The sequence below is a fragment of the Protopterus annectens genome, chromosome 5.part1 (genome assembly GCF_019279795.1).
Source record: "Protopterus annectens isolate FY-2018-M chromosome 5.part1, PAN1.0, whole genome shotgun sequence".
NCBI lineage: Eukaryota > Metazoa > Chordata > Ceratodontiformes > Protopteridae > Protopterus > Protopterus annectens.
The window spans coordinates 262,383,747-262,401,495 of record NC_056736.1 but is presented as its reverse complement, the minus strand read 5'-3'; the positions used below and the strand labels follow the sequence as shown (position 1 = coordinate 262,401,495).

The 17,749-nt window shown below is 44.3% G+C and overlaps 1 protein-coding gene across 1 annotated transcript in view; it reads right to left on the bottom strand.

Annotated features, from left to right (window-relative positions):
• Positions 1-17,749, bottom strand: part of LOC122803142 (vang-like protein 1) — a 644,451-nt gene that overhangs the window by 610,548 nt on the left and 16,154 nt on the right. The window contains exons 3-4 of the mRNA XM_044072763.1: positions 1,969-2,080; positions 1,611-1,746 (exon numbers count right to left, since the gene is read on the bottom strand). Of these exons, the coding sequence (XP_043928698.1) occupies positions 1,611-1,746; positions 1,969-2,080 (248 nt within the window). The remainder of the gene's footprint in view (positions 1-1,610; positions 1,747-1,968; positions 2,081-17,749) is intronic.

Here is a 17,749-nt window from a genome sequence, read left to right as displayed (position 1 = left end):
CTTGTTCCTGTGAAATAAATGTGCATGCTCTATAGTGTCTGCATCTACATGTGCCAAGTATATCAAATATCTGGCTCCTTGCTTTAATATTACGATTCTGTGTGTACAATTGTCTCTTCAAATGTAAACAGTTCTTGTACATAAAGGAGGTGTTAACCCTAACTATTTCAGCTGTCTTATTGTCACTTGTACGTATTCCCCAATTTTTTCGTATGCTGCTGCAAACAGAGCCTGCATCACTTGTTTATTTCAGGACAAATCTGAGTTTAACAGAGCTCTTATGGGTACTGGATGCACATCTAGAGAAATATGGGGCAGCAATAGTTTTTCTATCATTAATCACCCTCTCTATGTTGCATCAAAACATCCTTCTTATAGCCCTTTTTCAAAAAATGGTTACTCAGTGCATCAATATTTGCATAAAATGCATCCTCTCGTGTGCATAGCCTAGAGGCTCTCATATACTGGCCTTTTACTACATTGGGATATATATATGTGGGGTGCATACTATCAAAAGACAAGTAAATATTTTTCCAACATCCCTGTCAGAATAAATTAGTGTCTATCTGACCCACTTGATTTACCATTAGTCTTGCATCCAGGAAATCCATCTCTTTTTTGTGGCATAGACATAGTAAACCTCAAAACTTCAGTGGTATGGTTAATACAGTGAAGAAAAATATACAATTCTTCCTGGCCCCCTCCCCACAAAATAAAAACATTGTCCACGAACCGACGATAGAATTGAATGTGTTGTCTGAATATATTAAGCATAAATAGTTCCTCCCAAGAAGTCATTACTGCATTAGCATATGAATTAGCACAGGGGGTGCCCATGAAGAGACAAGTGTGCACAGGGAATCGTAATATTAAAGCAAGGGGCCAGATATCCAATATACTTGGCACATACAGATGCAGACACTGCAGAGCATGTACATCTATTTCACAGGAACAAGTGTTTAAACAACCATAGCTGAATTATGTTTTCAGCCCTAGATTTTATGCAGACTGTAGTACAGCAAATGTGATTTATTGAGCTACATGCAAGTCCTGCACAGGGTTCTATATTAGCAAGACCAATAAGAGATTAAAAGGTAGAATTTTTAGTCATTCTTATGAGATCAGAACTTGCAATATGAACAATGCGTTAGCTAAACATATTAAAGATAATGCTGGCCAAGAATTTGTCTTTAGAGTATTATAAATGGTCCATGTGGGTCACCGGGGGGGGGGGGGGGGGTCTCACCAACTATACTGAAACAGCAGAACTTAAATAGATTTTAAGGTTACAGGCTGATAAACATCCTGGCATTCATGCTTGTTTCTTTAAAACCTGTACTGAAATGGAAGAAATTGGTTTAATGAAGTGACTAACACAATTAATTGACTGTTGTCAAACCAGGGTGTGATTCTGTGTTTTTATGATCTGAAGAAGCATTGATTTTACAACGTGAAAGCACTTACCTGGTCCATTTTTTATGAAATAAATACTTTTATTTTGTGAAGCTGTGGTGTTCCTGCCAACTTTTATGCTTTGGAATTATTTAGCACTAATAACTTATGTTGATGCTTACAGTAAATGCCAAGACCACTTTTCATCAGTTACATACCTGTACTTCGTCTGTATGACCAGTTTCATTCCCAAGTAATGGCTCTGCTGGTGGTGTCTGAATAGTGACAGATTTCTCTGATCGACTACTACCAGTGTCTTTACTTCGGGGTTTGTGTCGTTCTCTACTCCGCTCCCTAGAAAACAACACAAAAAACGATACATTACTGCAATACAAAAATTTCCAGACTATACCAAAGGCACAAAAATGATGACTGACAATACTGTGGAGGTGTAAAGTGCGAGAACCGTAAACCCTAGCTATGCTACTGGAAAGCACAGACCATCTCGAGCCAGACATGAGGCATGAAGTGTCTATTCTATATCGCACAACATTAAAAAAAAAAAGTGCAACTTACCTTCTCCCATGATAATACATTTCACATGCATAACTGCAGCATTTTTTACTATGTGCCGAATGGACTGGAATACTCAACAGATGCAACAAAAATATCTTCACAATATCTGCAGCTATCAACGTAATACACAAATATTACCCAAATTTAAGTACAGCTACCCCATCCAATAAGACATCCCTGTGAAGCATCCATTCGTGGGACTGTATCATAGTCTTGCTTAATGCGTCTCCCCCCCCCGTTTATGTACCATAAGATAGTGGTGTCGTCTGTAAGGATTTTCAGAGGACCCGACTGAAAAAAAAAAATAAAAAGATGGTGGACAGACCGCTCAACCATACCAAATTACTCTGTTTTTACTGAGTTTTGGGGTCCAAATGAAGGGGTGCCACGATTCCCAAGTGGCACCCCTTCATTTACGATTTTTTTCTTTATTTTTCTTTCGAATATTGCGCTGTCGGAGCAGACGTCATCACGTGTGTGATGACGTCAGCTCTGTCAGGGCTATCAGGCAGTCGGAATTGAGCTCCTTGAGCTCACGTCATCATTTCCGGCTGCAAATGCAAGTGGGAAACACTCGTTTTGGATTTATTAGCAGTCAAGAGTGAGCAGGAAAGTTACCATTTTGGATGTTATAGCAGCAGCAGCCGGGCTTGAAAATGCACTCGTTCATCGGAAGGGTTACCAGGCAATGCACTCACAAGAGCAGGACGTGTTTGGATTTACTTAATTTGTTTCATGGAGTTTTTGGATTTAATTCGTATTGGAAGGGCAGGTTTGGACTCCATGTTTGGATTTATTTAGTTCGTTTCATATCGGAAGGGCAGGTTTTGACTCATGTGTGTGTGTGTCTGTGTGTGTGTCTGTGTGATATATATATATATATATATATATATATGTGTGTATAAATGCCCCAATGTAATACACCTGGTGGCTAGAGGTATTCAGGCTCAGACCCTGTACCTTTGGTACAGGGTAAAAAGAGCCTAAAGTCCCTAGCCACCACCATTTCTGAGCTTTGTCTAGATTTTTTTGTGCTAAGAGTTGAGAGGCTGAGCTAAGCCTATGGCGAGAAGTGAACAGAATGGTGAGTGAGAAGTGAGAACTGAATTTGTATTCTCCCATTATTGGCTTTGTCCAGGTTTTTTGTGCCAGGAGGTTGAGAGCTATGTTGAGAAGTGAGAACTGAATTCACTACACGATAGCCATTAAGTTTCAGTCTTTCTATTTTTTAGGCCACTGCTGATTTGGCATAGTTGCTCTGACTGTAGTGCATAGGGTCCTAGGTTCAAGACTTGCTAGTGACATGCATGGTGGTAACACATTTTATTCTAACAACTTTCCAAACTTCTACAAGCAATGTTTAAAATGTGTCCCTGTTTTTTGACCTTTTGTCCCTCCCAGAAAAAAAAACTGAAGTTGAAAATAAGTGTGAGAAGCTGTGCAAGATGCCTATGGCTCAACACCACTGTCATTCTATTTATAGTGTGGGTGTGGAAGTAGACTTTTATGATGGAAATGTTCTGAATTGGGCAGTTTTGTCATTATTGGTTCATGCATTTTGTTTCATTGCCTACAGTACAGCCTACTGGAAAAATGTTCAAACAAACTTAAAATGCTCTCTGTCTAACAAGTGTGCTGTATTTATACAAGGAATATAACTTAAAGTCAGGAAGGTGCATCAAAGAAAAGAACACATGTATGTTTCTTGTTCTGTGTGCAAGGGGCCAGTGATATGAAAACAGCCCAAAGGTAATCTTTATCAGTCACTGGCCAGATGCATTTTCTTTGGATGTGGTGTGTGGGTTTCAATGCTATTTCAATGAATGTGAGTTTCAAAGACAGAGAAGCTTAATGCCAAGTCTATTTTCATTGCAAGACAGTACTGCTTTGTTTAGGGGATGTCTTTTAGTGTTTGTGCATTGTTGTGCTGCAAAATGTACAAAGAAAATTCAAATAATCATTGTAGAACTAAAGCAGTATGCACACATTAGGGTTTATGGTAAATGAGGAGAAATCACCAGGTAATGGGACACTGGAATGGCTGCAGGGGGACTCTGGTGCCATATTTTGGTTGTCTGTTCTTCAGTTTGCGTTTGAAAGTTGGTATCCCACAATTCCACTGGAGTGGGTGGGGTTACGTAATTATGTATGCAAATTAGATACTCAGCGTACAGATTTGTAGCTATTTTTCTTGAGCCTTGTTACAGATTTTTGATGTTTCTAGGTTGAGTGGTATGATGGTGGAAAATTTGCAAAGCTATGAGCACAGCCCTCATTTCCCTGATGTTGATGTGCTCTCTTCTCTGAAATTCAGACAACAGACCCGGAATTTTCCTGGATGCAAATGTCGCTCCCCAGCCCATTTCTGAAGCATCTGTGAAGAGTTGTTGAGAAGGTTGGGCAGAAAAGGAAAACCTGGAAAGTACAGTTTTGTACCTACCATAAATGTAGATGTTCGAGTGCTAATACAGCTGCAGTCATAACAGATGGGTTCTCCTGCCATCAGGCGGGTCCTCGGTCAACAGAATTCCAAAGTCTAGGTCCGGCGTCGGTTGTCGTCGCTTCTTCCCTGACATCAGTGCAACAGGGGTATAAAAGTACCAGCAGACGCCATTTTCTTCAGTTTTTCTTGCCCCAGATGTCAGGTGCCCCCAGAAGGAAGGCAATACATAAATTTGTGTAATAAAACAATGCAATATAATCAAAATACAGTAGTTGCAAGCAAATACACCATAAATGAATACCCCAATCAGGTTGTATGAGAAGGTGTTTAGCCAATAGGCCTGTCCCAAGAGGGGAAGGAGGGAGGGAAACCTGGACTGCAGCTGTATTAGCACTCAAACATCTACATTTATGGTAGGTACAAAACTGTACTATGTTCATCGTGCATACAGCTGCAGTCATAACAGATGGGTAGAATCCCAAAGCTAATAAAGGGGTGGTAGGCACTAGGTGGAACTAGGAGCCAGGATGCCCTGCAAGACTGCAGTGGCAAAGCCTGCTCTAGTTTTGGAGTATAAAGGTAGGTGGTAGTGGTTGGAGAAGGTATGCACGGAACTCCAAGTGGCTGCTTCCAAAATATCTTTGGTAGGAACTCCTCTGAGGAAAGCTGCAGATGTAGCTGTCGCCCTTGTGGAGTGAGATCCGATGCCTGCAGGTACAGTTTTACCATGAAAAGAGTAACAAAAGCGTATGCAGTTGGCTATCCATTTTGAGATTGTCTGTTTGGAAATTGGCTTCCCTTGAGCTCCTTATAGCATAGGACACAAAGAGCTGTTCTGATTTTCTGAAAGGCTTTGTTCTGTCCAAATAATAGCGCAGCTGTCTGTGGATGTCCAAGGAATGTAGTAGTCTCTCCCCTTTGTTTTGAGGATTAGGGTAAAAGGTAGGTAAGTGTATAGCCTGATTCAAAGCTACCCTGGATACCACCTTTGGCATAAAGGACTGATTGGTTCGTAAGGAAACTCTGTCCTGATGGAAGATGATAAAAGGCTGCACAGCCATGAGGGCTTGTAGTTCCGATACCCTATGAGCTGAGGTGATAGCCAGAAGGAAAGCTGTTTTCCAGGACAAATATTGCAAATCTGTTGAGGCAGCTGGCTCAAAATGAGGCAAGGTCAGCTTTTCTAGAATAAAATTGAGGTCCCAAGCAGGTATAGGTTGTTTCCTTGGGGGGTTTATATTCTTAGCCCCTCTGAGGAACTGTCTTAAGAGGGGGGGGAGAATAAAGGTGGATCAGTGTTGTATTCTGCAGAAATGGCTGAGGCATGGATTTTGATGGAGGAGAATGAAAGTCCACTGCTTAGCAGCTCAGCTAGATACTGTAATATTTGAGGTAAATTCAGTTTTCCAGGATTCTGGCCCTTTTTCTCATTCCAGGCACAAAACCGTTTCCATTTTGCGGAGTAAGCTTTTCTAGTAGACGGCCTTCTGGCCTCCAAAATGACATCCTGCACCTCCTTGGAGAGTAGGGTCTGTTGTGATGTTAGGGAATCTTCCAAGCGGCCAGATTGAGTGTTTTCAGCTGACTGTGAAGAGTTTTGAAGCTGTGCCGAGTCAGAAGAGGAGGCACTAGAGGTAGGGTCCATGGAGGGGAATGCGTCAGGCTCCTCAGGAGTGGGTACCAGTGCTGTCTTGGCCAGTCTGGAGCAATGAGAATCATCTTTGGTCTGTCTGCTCTGGTTTTAATAGAACTTTTGACAGCAGAGGTAGAGGTGGAAAGGCATAAACTGTCATTGTTTTCCAACTGAAAGAGAGAGTTGTCCACTCTCCAGGCCTGTGGATGAAAAGTCCTTGAGCAGAATTTTGTCAATTGGTGATTTTTGTGGGAGGCAAAGAGATCTATGTCTGGCCTTCCCCATGCTTGAATTATCTCTGTAAAAACTTGAGGATGCAGCTTCCATTTGTGTGGATCTGTCATATTTCTGCTTAGGTTGTCTGCCAGCGTGTTTTCCTTGCCTGGCAAGTACTGTGCTTGAAGTTAGATTTGTAATTCCAGAGCCATGTTCCAAAGTGACATGGCCAGCCTGCATAGGGGGTATGAATGGGTTCCTCCCTGTTTGTTTATGTACCACATTACTGTGGTGTTGTCTGTCCTTATCAATAGTTGACCTGGATGCAGAAGGTCTTTGAAAGCTATCATAGCATTTATTACTGCTAGCATTTCCTTTTGATTGATGTGAAGTTGCTTTTCTTTTTGGGACCATTTGCCCTGAATGCACCGATCTGTCATGTGCGCCCCCCATGCGTAGTCCGAGGTGTCTGTTGAGATGACTTGATTTGCTTGAGGCTTGCAGAATGGGAGACCTGTGTTTGTTTGGCATGCTTGAGCCCACTGCAGAAATTCCTTTTGAAGACATGGAATTAGTGGTATTATTGTTTCCAAACTGTGGCTATGTTGAGACCATAGGTTTTTCAGGTACCATTGAAGTTTCCTCATATGCAGCTTTGCACATGGGATTAGTAGGATGCAAGATGCCATGAATCCCAGAGCCTGCAGGATTTTCCTTGCAGTCAGCCTGGTGAAATTTGCTAGTTTTCTGAAGTATTGAGTTAGTTGCCCCTGCTTCTCTGGCGTGAGGTAGGCCATCTGGGTTAGTGTCCAAGTTGGCACCCAGGAAAATTATTTTCTGAGAGGGTATTAGCCTTTATTTCTTTTTGTTGACTGTATATCCCAGAGAATTCAACAACATTATTACAAAAGCCAGATGTTTCAGAAGAATGTGCTTGCTGTCCGCTTGGATCAGGCAGTCGTCCAAATATGGGTATAGTTGTATCCCTTGAAGTCTGCAGTAGGCAATTACTGATGCCAGGCATTTCGTGAATACTCTGGGCGCAGTAGATAAGCCAAAGGGCAATGCAGAGAATTGATAATGGGTTGAACCTGCAAGAAATCTGAGGTATCTTCTGCAATTTTGTCTGATTGGGACATGCAGGTATGCCTCCTTGAGGTCCAATGTTACCAGCCAAGACTCCTTGCCTAGCATGGGAAGAAGCTGCTGTAATGTGAGCATCTTGAATTTTGGAACGAGTAAAAATGTGTTTAGGATGGATAGGTCCAAAATAGGTCTCCAATCTTTTCCCTTCCTTGGTACCAGGAATAGTCTGGAATAAAAACCTTGACCTTGTTCGTGAGTAGGTACCTCTTGAATAGCTTTCATGTCTAGGAGATCTGAAATTTGTCTTTGTGCCTCTGCCCTTTGATTGTGTGGCAGGTTTGGCATGCCTCTCATTTTTGGAAGGGTGTGAAAATGGAATCTGTAGCCTCTGCTTATAATATCCAGGATCCATTTGTCTTTTGTGACTATATGCCAATTTTTTGAAAATAATGCCAGTTTTCCACCTAAGGGTGCTGCCATTTGAGCCTTGCTTGGCATGCAAAGGGGAAGTCATTGGACTTGCTTTCTGAATGGCTGCGAACTATCCTCACCACTTCTTTGTGTAGGAGCTTCCCATTGTCTGCCTCTAAACGATCCTTGAGATTGCCCTCTGCCCCTCGGGTGCCTGTACCCTACCTCTTTGGGGTCTGTCCGTGGCTGGAAAGGACCAATTTTTGGAAGGCCAATTTCTACTGAAACGTGGAGGTTGTACCTGTAGAAAATCTTTCACTGTTTGCATTGATTTAGCCTTTTCCTCCATTTTCTTTAATACCTCCTCAGCTTTAACACCAAATAATGCATCCTTTTGTAGAGGGGCATCTAGTAATTTAGCTTTGACATGATCTGGTAAGGTTTGCTCCTTGAGCCAGGCATGTCTACGTATGACTGATCCTGTAACAGCAGCTCTACATGAGGCCTCTACAGCATCAAAACCACATTGCAAGGTATGTTTGCCCACTTGTTCTGCACTATGCATCAAATCCTGCAACTCCTTCAAGTCTGGTTGTTCAGGTTGTGACATTCTGCTTCTCAACTGTGATAACAGAAACTGTTGGTACTTTAGCATATGGAACTGGCAGTTTAATGCCCTCATGGTTAAAGTGGCCGAGGTGTATACCTTTTTTCCCCACCTTTCTAAGGATCTGGAATCTCTCTCGGAAGGTAATGGATTTTTAGCAGTGGAGGCCTTAATCCCCTTGGGGCCCTGTGAGATAGTTTCTGGGTCAGCCGCATGGCTTTTCTATAAAACTTGGTGCGAGTCAGGAACCCGGTAGTACCCGTCAGGCTTGACTGGGGCTGGAGGTAAAGAATCCGGGTTAAGGCAGGCCTCCAAGTACACATCATCTAGTATGTCTAAGACAGGAGGTATAGCCAGAGGCCTGTGCTGAGGTAGCAAGAGGAAATCCCCAAGCCTTTTCTTGGAATCTGAGTACTCTTGGCCTTCCCAGAGTAAGTGTTCCCTTAAGGTATGCAAGGTTTCCCCAAATGAGTAATCCTCTGGGGGGGGGAAGACAGAGGGAATGGACTCCTCTGCATCAGAATCTTCAAAAGGGGAGTAAGAATGTTCCTGTTCATCAGAGTGCTCTGAAATAATGGAGGCCTGGTCAGAGGAGGGGGATTCTTCCTCCACTCTGGGCCTTTTGTCCGGGGGGGGGGGTTGAAAACCCCTGATAAGAGTAATTAAATCCTCAGCCATTTTGAGCATCTGTTTTTTAGGCATGTGGCCTGGAGAAGGGCCCTGTGTAGCTTGTCTCTTAGGATGCATGGCTGTTTTAAACTTAGTGAAAGCCTTGATGGAAAAAGAAGAGGAAGGTCTGAAGACACCTTGATAGGAGGCAGACCTGTCTACATTTTGAGATTCACCACCAAAAGTGGCTTCGGTATCTGTAGTCGGGGTGTGGGCCGAGGAGCCTGTGACCTCGGGCACAGAAGACACCGCCAATGAAGTGTCGTCGGTAGGCAGGGGCTGCGTAGGCGCCTCGCTGAGAACCGGACCACCTGTAGTCGGCTTTGGCGTGGTGTCAGTAGAGGCCGTGGATCTTGTGTGTCGGTCCTTATCTTTGCGTTTTTTAGACAAAACTGGAGTCGGAGTATCCGACGACATAATATAGTTAAATTTCTTGCCAAAATAGTGCTGGGCGAAATCCGCCCGACGCTTAATGGTGCGTTTGTTGAATGTAGCACAAAAACAACAGACCGAGACGTCATGGTCTGGGCCTAAGCAAGGAATGCAGAGGGAATGAAAATCCTTATGCGGCATTTGCTTCCCACATGAAATACAATTATTAACTTTGTCTGACATCGGTCTGAGGCAAGAAAAGTTTCCCCAACGGGGTACTTAGCTTTCATGAAGACTTCGGTTGCAAAATTTTCGTAATTTCAGGAGCTGGCCGACCGGCACTTGCGCGGCAAGAAAGATTGAAGAAAATGGCATCGGCTGGTTCTTTTATACCCCTGTCACACTGACGTCAGGGAAGAAGCGATGACAACCGACGCCGGACCTAGACTTTGGAATTCGTCCGACCGAGGACCCGCCTGACGGCAGGAGAACCCATCTGTTATGACTGCAGCTGTATGCACGATGAACATCCAAAGAAAACTGCTGAATCCACCCAATGAGCTCTGATTACAGACATGGAAGAAGTGGAATCATGGCATCTAGTGAATGAGCATGCTAAGTAGTCCTTAGAAACCACTGAAACTTTCTCATGTGGAGTTTTGCAAAGGGTAGCATGGAAATTGTGGAGGCCATGAAAAGTACAGTTGTGTACACCTACCATAAATGTAGATGTTCGAGTGTCTTCACTGTTGCAGTCATAACTGTAGGGTGTTCCTGCCGGCAGGCAGCCCGAGGTCGGCCAGAATCCCAAAGTCTGGGTCCGGCGTCGGCTGTATAAGCTAGTATCCTGACGTCAGTACGCCTTGGTACATAGCCCTCAGCCGACGCCATCTTCTTCAGCCTTTCTTGCCCTAGATGTCAGAAGTCCCCAACAAATCAAAATGAATCCAACAAGGAAACACAAATACACCACAAATAAGAGAAAAAGAGGGGATAGGAGGGAGGGAAACTCCGACTGCAACAGTGAAGACACTCGAACATCTACATTTATGGTAGGTGTACACAACTGTACTATGTTCTTCGTGTTTCACTGTTGCAGTCATAACTGTAGGGTGGAATCCCAAAGCAGTGTAGAGGGGGAGGAGGCTCTAGATAGAAGAAGGGGAGGCGAGAATACCCTGCAAGACAGCAGAGGCAAAGCCTGCCCTAGACTTAGAAAACAAGGGGAGATTGTAGTGCTTGGAAAAAGTATGCACAGAACTCCAAGTGGCAGCTTCCAAGATATCCTTGGTAGGGACTCCTCTGAGGAAAGCTGTAGAAGTAGCAGCTGCTCTAGTAGAATGACTTCTAATGGTCCCTGGAAACTGTTTCCCATGATGAGTGTAACAAAATCTGATTCCATAAGCAATCCATTTGGAAATAGTTTGTTTAGAAATAGGTTTTCCAAGAGAACTGGAGGCAAAGGAAACAAACAATTGGTTAGACTTTCTGAAATCTTTAGTCTTGTCCAAGTAAAATCGTAACTGTCTGTGCACATCCAATGAATGCAGAATCCTTTCCCCTTTATTTTGAGGATTTGGAAAGAAAGTAGGAAGGTGAATTGTCTGATTTAAAGCCACCTTCGAAATCACCTTAGGCATGAAAGTAGGATTGGTCCTCAAGGATACTCTGTCCTGATGGAAAATAAGGTATGGTTCCACAGCCATGAGAGCTTGCAAATCTGAGACCCTTCTGGCAGAGGTCAATGCTAGCAAAAGAACAGTCTTCCAGGATAGAAACTTAATATCTGAAGATGCAGCAGGCTCAAAAGGAGGCAAAGTAAGTTTTCTAAAACATAATTAAGATCCCAGGCAGGGACAGGAGGGGTCCTTGGAGGCCGCAAATTTTTAGCCCCTCTCAAGAACTGCTTCACCAAAGGATGTGAAAAAACAGGGGGATCAGAACTGTAATGTGCAGAGATAGCAGAAGCATGTATCTTAATGGAAGAAAAGGAAAGTCCTTTAGATAAAAGTTCCGAAAGGTAAAGCAAAATAGAGGAGAGATCAGGAACCTGAGGATCAGAGCCTCGGTCCTGCATCCAAATAGAAAACCTCTTCCATTTAGAGGCATAGGATTTCCTAGTGCTAGGCCGTCTAGCTTCCAAAAGAACATCCAAAACTTGTTTGGGAAGACTAGAGGAAATCAAATTCCTTTGAAGAGCCAAGCTGCTAGGCAAAGGGTCTTGAGATTGGAATGTAGTAACTGACCCTGATGCTGGGACAGAAGCGAAGTGTTCAGTGGGAGAATCCAAGGAGGCCCCGAGAACAGGAGCTTTAAGGTTGGATACCAAAACTGTCGAGGCAAATTTGGAGCAATCAAGATGAGGAAGTTGGGCTTGTCCTGTTTTATCTTCAGTAGTACCCGAGGCAGTAGAGGAAGAGGAGGGAAGGCATATGCTGAAAGGTTTCTCCAGCTGAAGGACAGGGCATCCACTCTCCATGCTGTTTTGTGGAAGGACCTGGTGCAAAAGCGAGGCAGCTGATGATTGAGATGGGATGCAAACAGATCTATCTGGGGACATCCCCAAACTGCAGTAATCCTGTTTAACAAGTTGGTGTCTAGCATCCATTCGTGAGGATCTGAAATGTTTCTGCTCAGGCTGTCTGCTAAGAGATTCTGTTTCCCTGGAATGAATTGAGCCTGGAGATGCAGATGCAAATTTAGAGCTGTGTCCCATAAACCCATAGCTAGTCTGCAAAGGGGGTATGAATGAGAACCCCCCTGCTTGTTGATGTACCACATGACCGTGGTGTTGTCTGTGCGAATTAGCAGAGGCCCTGGTTGTAAAAGGTTTTTGAAGTCTAAAAGGGCATTTTGAACTGCCAACATTTCCTTCAGATTGATGTGCCAGTGAAGATGGTCCTTTGTCCAGGTTCCCTGCTGGCAGTTGTCTAGAAAATGTGCTCCCCAAGCATAATCCGAGGCGTCCGTGGTTAGGATTTGAGTAGGTTGAGGGAGACGAAAAGGTTTTCCTTTGTTTAAAGTGCAAGCCCTGGACCACCAGAGGAACTCCTTCTGGAGGCAGGGGATCAGAGGAATCAAAATATCCAGATTGTGGTAATGCTGTGACCATACACTTTTCAGATACCATTGAAGCTTTCTCATGTGAAGCCTTGCGTTTGGAATCAACAGAATGCAGGAAGCCATGTAGCCCAGAGCCTGCATGAATTTCCTTGCAGTGAGCTGAGATAGAGTTGCCAAGGTGTTGAAAGTAGAAGCCAGCTGAGTTTGTTTTTCTGGAGTGAGGTAGGCCCTTTGTAGGGTTGTATTTAAGAGGGCTCCCAAGAATACCATTTTTTGAGAAGGGATCAAATGTGACTTTTTTATGTTCACTGAGAATCCCAGTAGTAGGAGAAGATGTTGAACAAAGTCCAGATGTTGAAGCAGAAGATCTTTGCTGTCTGCCTGAATAAGGCAGTCGTCCAAATAGGGGTAAATCTGAATCCCTGAAGTCTGCAGTAAGCCACTACTGGTGCCAGGCACTTGGTGAAGACTCTGGGCAGTAGATAAACCAAAGGGCAGAACAGAGAATTGAAAGTGCCTCGAACCTGCCTTGAACCTGAGGAATTTCCTGCGTTCTTGTCTGATAGGGATATGCAAATAGGCTTCCTTTAAGTCCAATGTCACCATCCAGGCGTCCTGAGAGAGCATTGGAATTAGCTGTTGCAGAGTAAGCATCTTGAACTTTGGAATTTCCAAAAAGGTGTTTAACACAGAAAGGTCCAGAATAGGTCTCCATGAGTTTTGTTTCCTGGGAACCAGAAACAGCCTTGAATAAAACCATTTTCCCATTTCCGAGAGTGGAACAGGCTCTATGGCTCTCATGGCCAGAAGAGCATCCACTTGAGTTAAGGCCTCTGACCATTGAAGTTTTGGCAGATCTGGCCAACTGAGTCCTTGGCAAAGTGTGAAAGTGGAACTTGTAACCTTTTAAAATCACGTCCAATACCCATCTGTCCTGGGTAATACGAGTCCAATTTCTGTAAAAAAAAGACAGTTTTCCTCCGAGAGGGGCGTCCAGGTGAAGGGGTTCTGAAGCCCAACCGAGAGAGTCATTCAGTTTGCTTTCTTTGAGATTGGGATCTGTCTTCTCCCCTTCTAGGTGAAGAAGCAGTCCATTGTCTAGATCTGTAAGAGGTCTGTCCTTGACCACGACCTCTGGAGCGTCTATATCTTCCCCTTTGAGGCCTGTCAGAGGTGGGAAAGGACCAATTTTTAGAGGGCCAATTCCTGGAAAATCTAGGAGGCTGAACTTGCAAGAAATCTTTTACAGTCTGCATGGATTTTGCCTTTTCTTCCATCTTTTTAATAACTTCCTCAGCCTTAGAACCAAAAAGAACATCTTGTTGAACAGGGGCATCTAATAACTTAGCCTTAACCTGTTCAGGTAAACTTTGTTCACGAAGCCAGGCATGTCTCCTAATCACAGTACCAGAGGCAGGAGCCCTGCAAGAAGCATCCAAAGCATCAAAACCACAATGTAAGCTATGCTTGTTAACCTGTTCAGTAGCATGCAAAACATCCTGAAGTTCCTTATCCTCTGCACAAGCAGGATGGGAAGCAAGCTTTTGCTTTAAAACAGACAAAAGAAATTGCTGATATTTAAACATATGAAACTGGCAATTTAAAGCCCTTACAGACAGGGTAGCAGAAGTATAAACCTTTTTACCCCACCTGTCTAAAGCACGAGAATCCTTCTCAGAGGGAATAGGATTTTTAGAAGTAGCAACCTTAGCAGCCTTAGAGCCCTGAGAAATAGTTTCAGGATCTGCAGAAGGGTTTTTAAATAAAAATAAATGAGAGTCAGGAACCCTATAAAATCTATCAGGCTTAGAAGGAGCAGGAGGCACGGAATCAGGATTCAAATTAGCCTCAGAAAAAGCATCATCTACAATGTCCAAGACAGGAGGGATAGCTAAAGGCCTATGCTGAGGAAGAAGAAGAAATTCTCTAAGCCTCTTTTTGGAAGCAGAATATTCCTGTCCTTCCCAATGAAAATGTTCCCTCATCTCATGCAAGGTTTCCCCAAAAGAAAAGTCCTCAGGCGGAGAGGCCGAGGGCAAAGAATCCTCAGCATCCGAATCCTCATAAGGAGGAAAGGAATAGTCCTGATCAGAGGAAGAAACAGAAGATACAGAAGCCTGGTCAGAGGAATCTAGAGTAACATCCTGTCGAGGCCTTTTCTCAGGAGGGGGGCGAGAACCCCTAATCATTGTAAGCAAATCTTCAGCCATCCTCAATAATTGTTTTTGTGTCTTGGGAGTAGATTCAGAAGCAGCTTAAGCTGAAACTTTAGACTTAGTAGGAGTCTTTGTCTTTGGCCTTTGAAATAGTGATATGAGTAGGCCTGAAAACCCCCTCAGAAGCCGGTACCTGCACAGCGGTTCCGGACCCATCTGAAGGAGCGACGTCCGAAGGTCCTGCAGCAGTTAAAATAGTGGGCCTTGATGGCTCCCCATGGGAGTCCGTATCGGCCATCGGTTCAGAAGTGGCGGACGACAGGGGCTGCAAAAGCGCCTCACTGACGACAGCCGAACCGGACGCTGGCTCCAGCTGCAACGAGTCCTGTTTGGACCTCGGAGGCCTGTCTTTGTCTTTACGCTTCTTTTGAACTCCGGTAGTGTCCGACGACATTCTGTAATTGAAGCGTCTGCCAAAATAATTTAAAGCCCAATCGTACCTGCGCTTGATAGTACGAGAGTTGAACCTGGCACAGAACCGACAACAAGAAACGTCGTGGTCAGGGCCTAAGCAAGGTAGACAGTAAGAGTGGAAATCTTTATGAGGTATTTGTTTCCCACACGCTATACAATTATTAACTTTTTCTGACATCGGAGGAAAAGAAAAAGATTCCCCAACGGGGTACTTAGCTTTGAGAACAGAAGTAAGAACTTCGGATCGACAACAACCAAATACGCTGTTCGAAAATCGCCAACCAACGTTTTGCGAGCTGCTTTCCACCGCACGGCAAGAAAGACTGAAGAAGATGGCGTCGGCTGAGGGCTATGTACCAAGGCGTACTGACGTCAGGATACTAGCTTATACAGCCGACGCCGGACCCAGACTTTGGGATTCTGGCCGACCTCGGGCTGCCTGCCGGCAGGAACACCCTACAGTTATGACTGCAACAGTGAAACACGAAGAACATCCTAGGAGTCTCAGGAACTCCCTGGCTGAGATGGCTGTAAGAAGTAAATAAGAAACTGAGCCTAGTCTGTTGGTAGAAAGACCAGGATCAGGTCTGTCTTGAACCTGCACCCCAAGAAAACGTGATGGGGTCAAAGTGGATTTTTTGAAATTGATGGTGAAGTCTATGTTTTAAGAGAGATGAATGGTCTTCTCTAGGTTAAGAGATAGGAGTAGTTTGCAAAGAAAAGGTGGTCATCCAGGTAGGGATAAACCTGAATCCCCTGGACCCTCAGAAAGGCAATGGCCAAAGGCAGGCACTTTGTGAACACCCTTGGGGCAGTGGAAAGACCAAAAGGCAAGACAAAAAATTGAAAGTGCAAAGAACCAACCAAGAAACGTAAACATTTACTGTAAAGAGGATGGATGGAGATATGCAAGTAGGCATCTTTAAGATCCAGGGAAGCCATGAAGGCCTGAGATGAAAACAGAGGGAAACGTATCTGCAAAGAAGTAACATGCAGGAAGGTGTGGGATATATCTAGAATTGGTCTCAAAGGACCATCTTTTCTTGGAACCAGAAACATTCTTGAATAAACCCCCCTTGCCTCTCTAATCCCAAGGAACAGGCTGTATGATGCCCTGAGATCTCAGCTGAGGAAGAAGGTCTGGAAAAAGCTGCATCTGACTGGAGTGGGGGCTGTAGAATACCCACGAAAGGAGGGAGATTCTTCCAAGTCATGAAGTAACCTTTTGGATAATAGACAAAACCCACCGTCCTGAGTGAACCTTGTCCAGGCTGGAAAAGAAAGCGAAAGAGGGGTATGACTTGGATGAAACTCTCGTTAAGACACAGAGAACTGGGTCTTGGCTGAAAGGACTGCTGAGAAAAAGGGAACTAAAGATGACTATTTTGACTGAGGGGGGACTTCTAGATGACTTCTTAGGCCTAGAAGCAGAAGCTGAACGTGCTTGTCTTCTAACAAAGACGTTTTGACAGGAAGATTCCTATAAAATTTAAGAAAGTACAGTTGTGTACACTTCAATAAATGTAGATGCTCAAGTGTATTCACTTGTTGTAGTCATCACATTTGGGTTATCCTGCCAGGGGGTAGCCCTCAGTCGGCCCGAATACCAGAGGCTTAGTATTTCTGCGTCGGTTGCTGTCACTCCAGGACTGACGTCAGGTCGTCAGTGGTTTAAAATCAGGAAGCAGATGCCATTACATCAGTGTTTCTTGCCCCAACTCTGAAAAGCCCCCAAACAGGGAGCTAGGTTATGGTGGAAGAACACCACCAGTAGAAAATTCCCTGCAAGGAGAGACAAAGAAAGAGATAAGGGGGGTGGAGGGGGGGGACCAGGACTGCAACAGTGAATACACTCTAACAGCTACATTTATGTTTTTTGTGTTTCACTGTTGCAGTCATCACATTTGGGTTGATTCCCAAAGCTGAAGAAAAGGGTGGAGGAAGTCAAGAAGACTGGGGGCTGGCTAGAATGCCCTGCAAGACTGGGGTGGCAAAGCCTGTCCTGGATTTGGAGAAGATAGGCAGGTGGTAATGCTTGGTGAAGGTACGAACAGAAGTCCAACCTGCAGCCTCCAAGTTGTCCCTGTTGGGGACCCCTCTGAGAAAAGTTGCAAAGGTGGAGGTTGCCCTGGTGGAATGTGTCCTGACCCCCTTTGGGGGTGGTTTCCTGTGCTGTTTGTAGTGGAAATGGATGCAGTGTGCTATCCATTTGGAGACTATTTTGTTTGGATATGGGCTTGCCCTCTGCCCCTGCTGCAAATCTGACTAGCAACTGGTCAGTTTTTCTAAAAGATTTAGTCTTATCCAGATGGAATCTGAGCTGTCTGTGCACATCTAAAGAGTGCAGAATCCTTTCCCCCTTATGTTGTGTGGTAGGGAAAAAAGTGGGTAAATGAATGGATTGGTTGAGAGCCACACTGGACACCACTTTAGGCATGAAGGCTGGGTTAGTCCTGAGGGAGATGATGAAGGGCTCTACAGCCATGAGTGCTTGTAGCTCTGAAACTCTTCTAGATGAAGCGATGGCCATAAGCAAGGCTGTTTTCCAAGAGAGGAATTTTAACTCTGCTGAAGCTGCAGGTTCAAAGGGGGGTAGTGTGAGCTTTTCCAACACAAAGTTAAGGTTCCAAGCTGGGGTAGGAGCTCTTCTG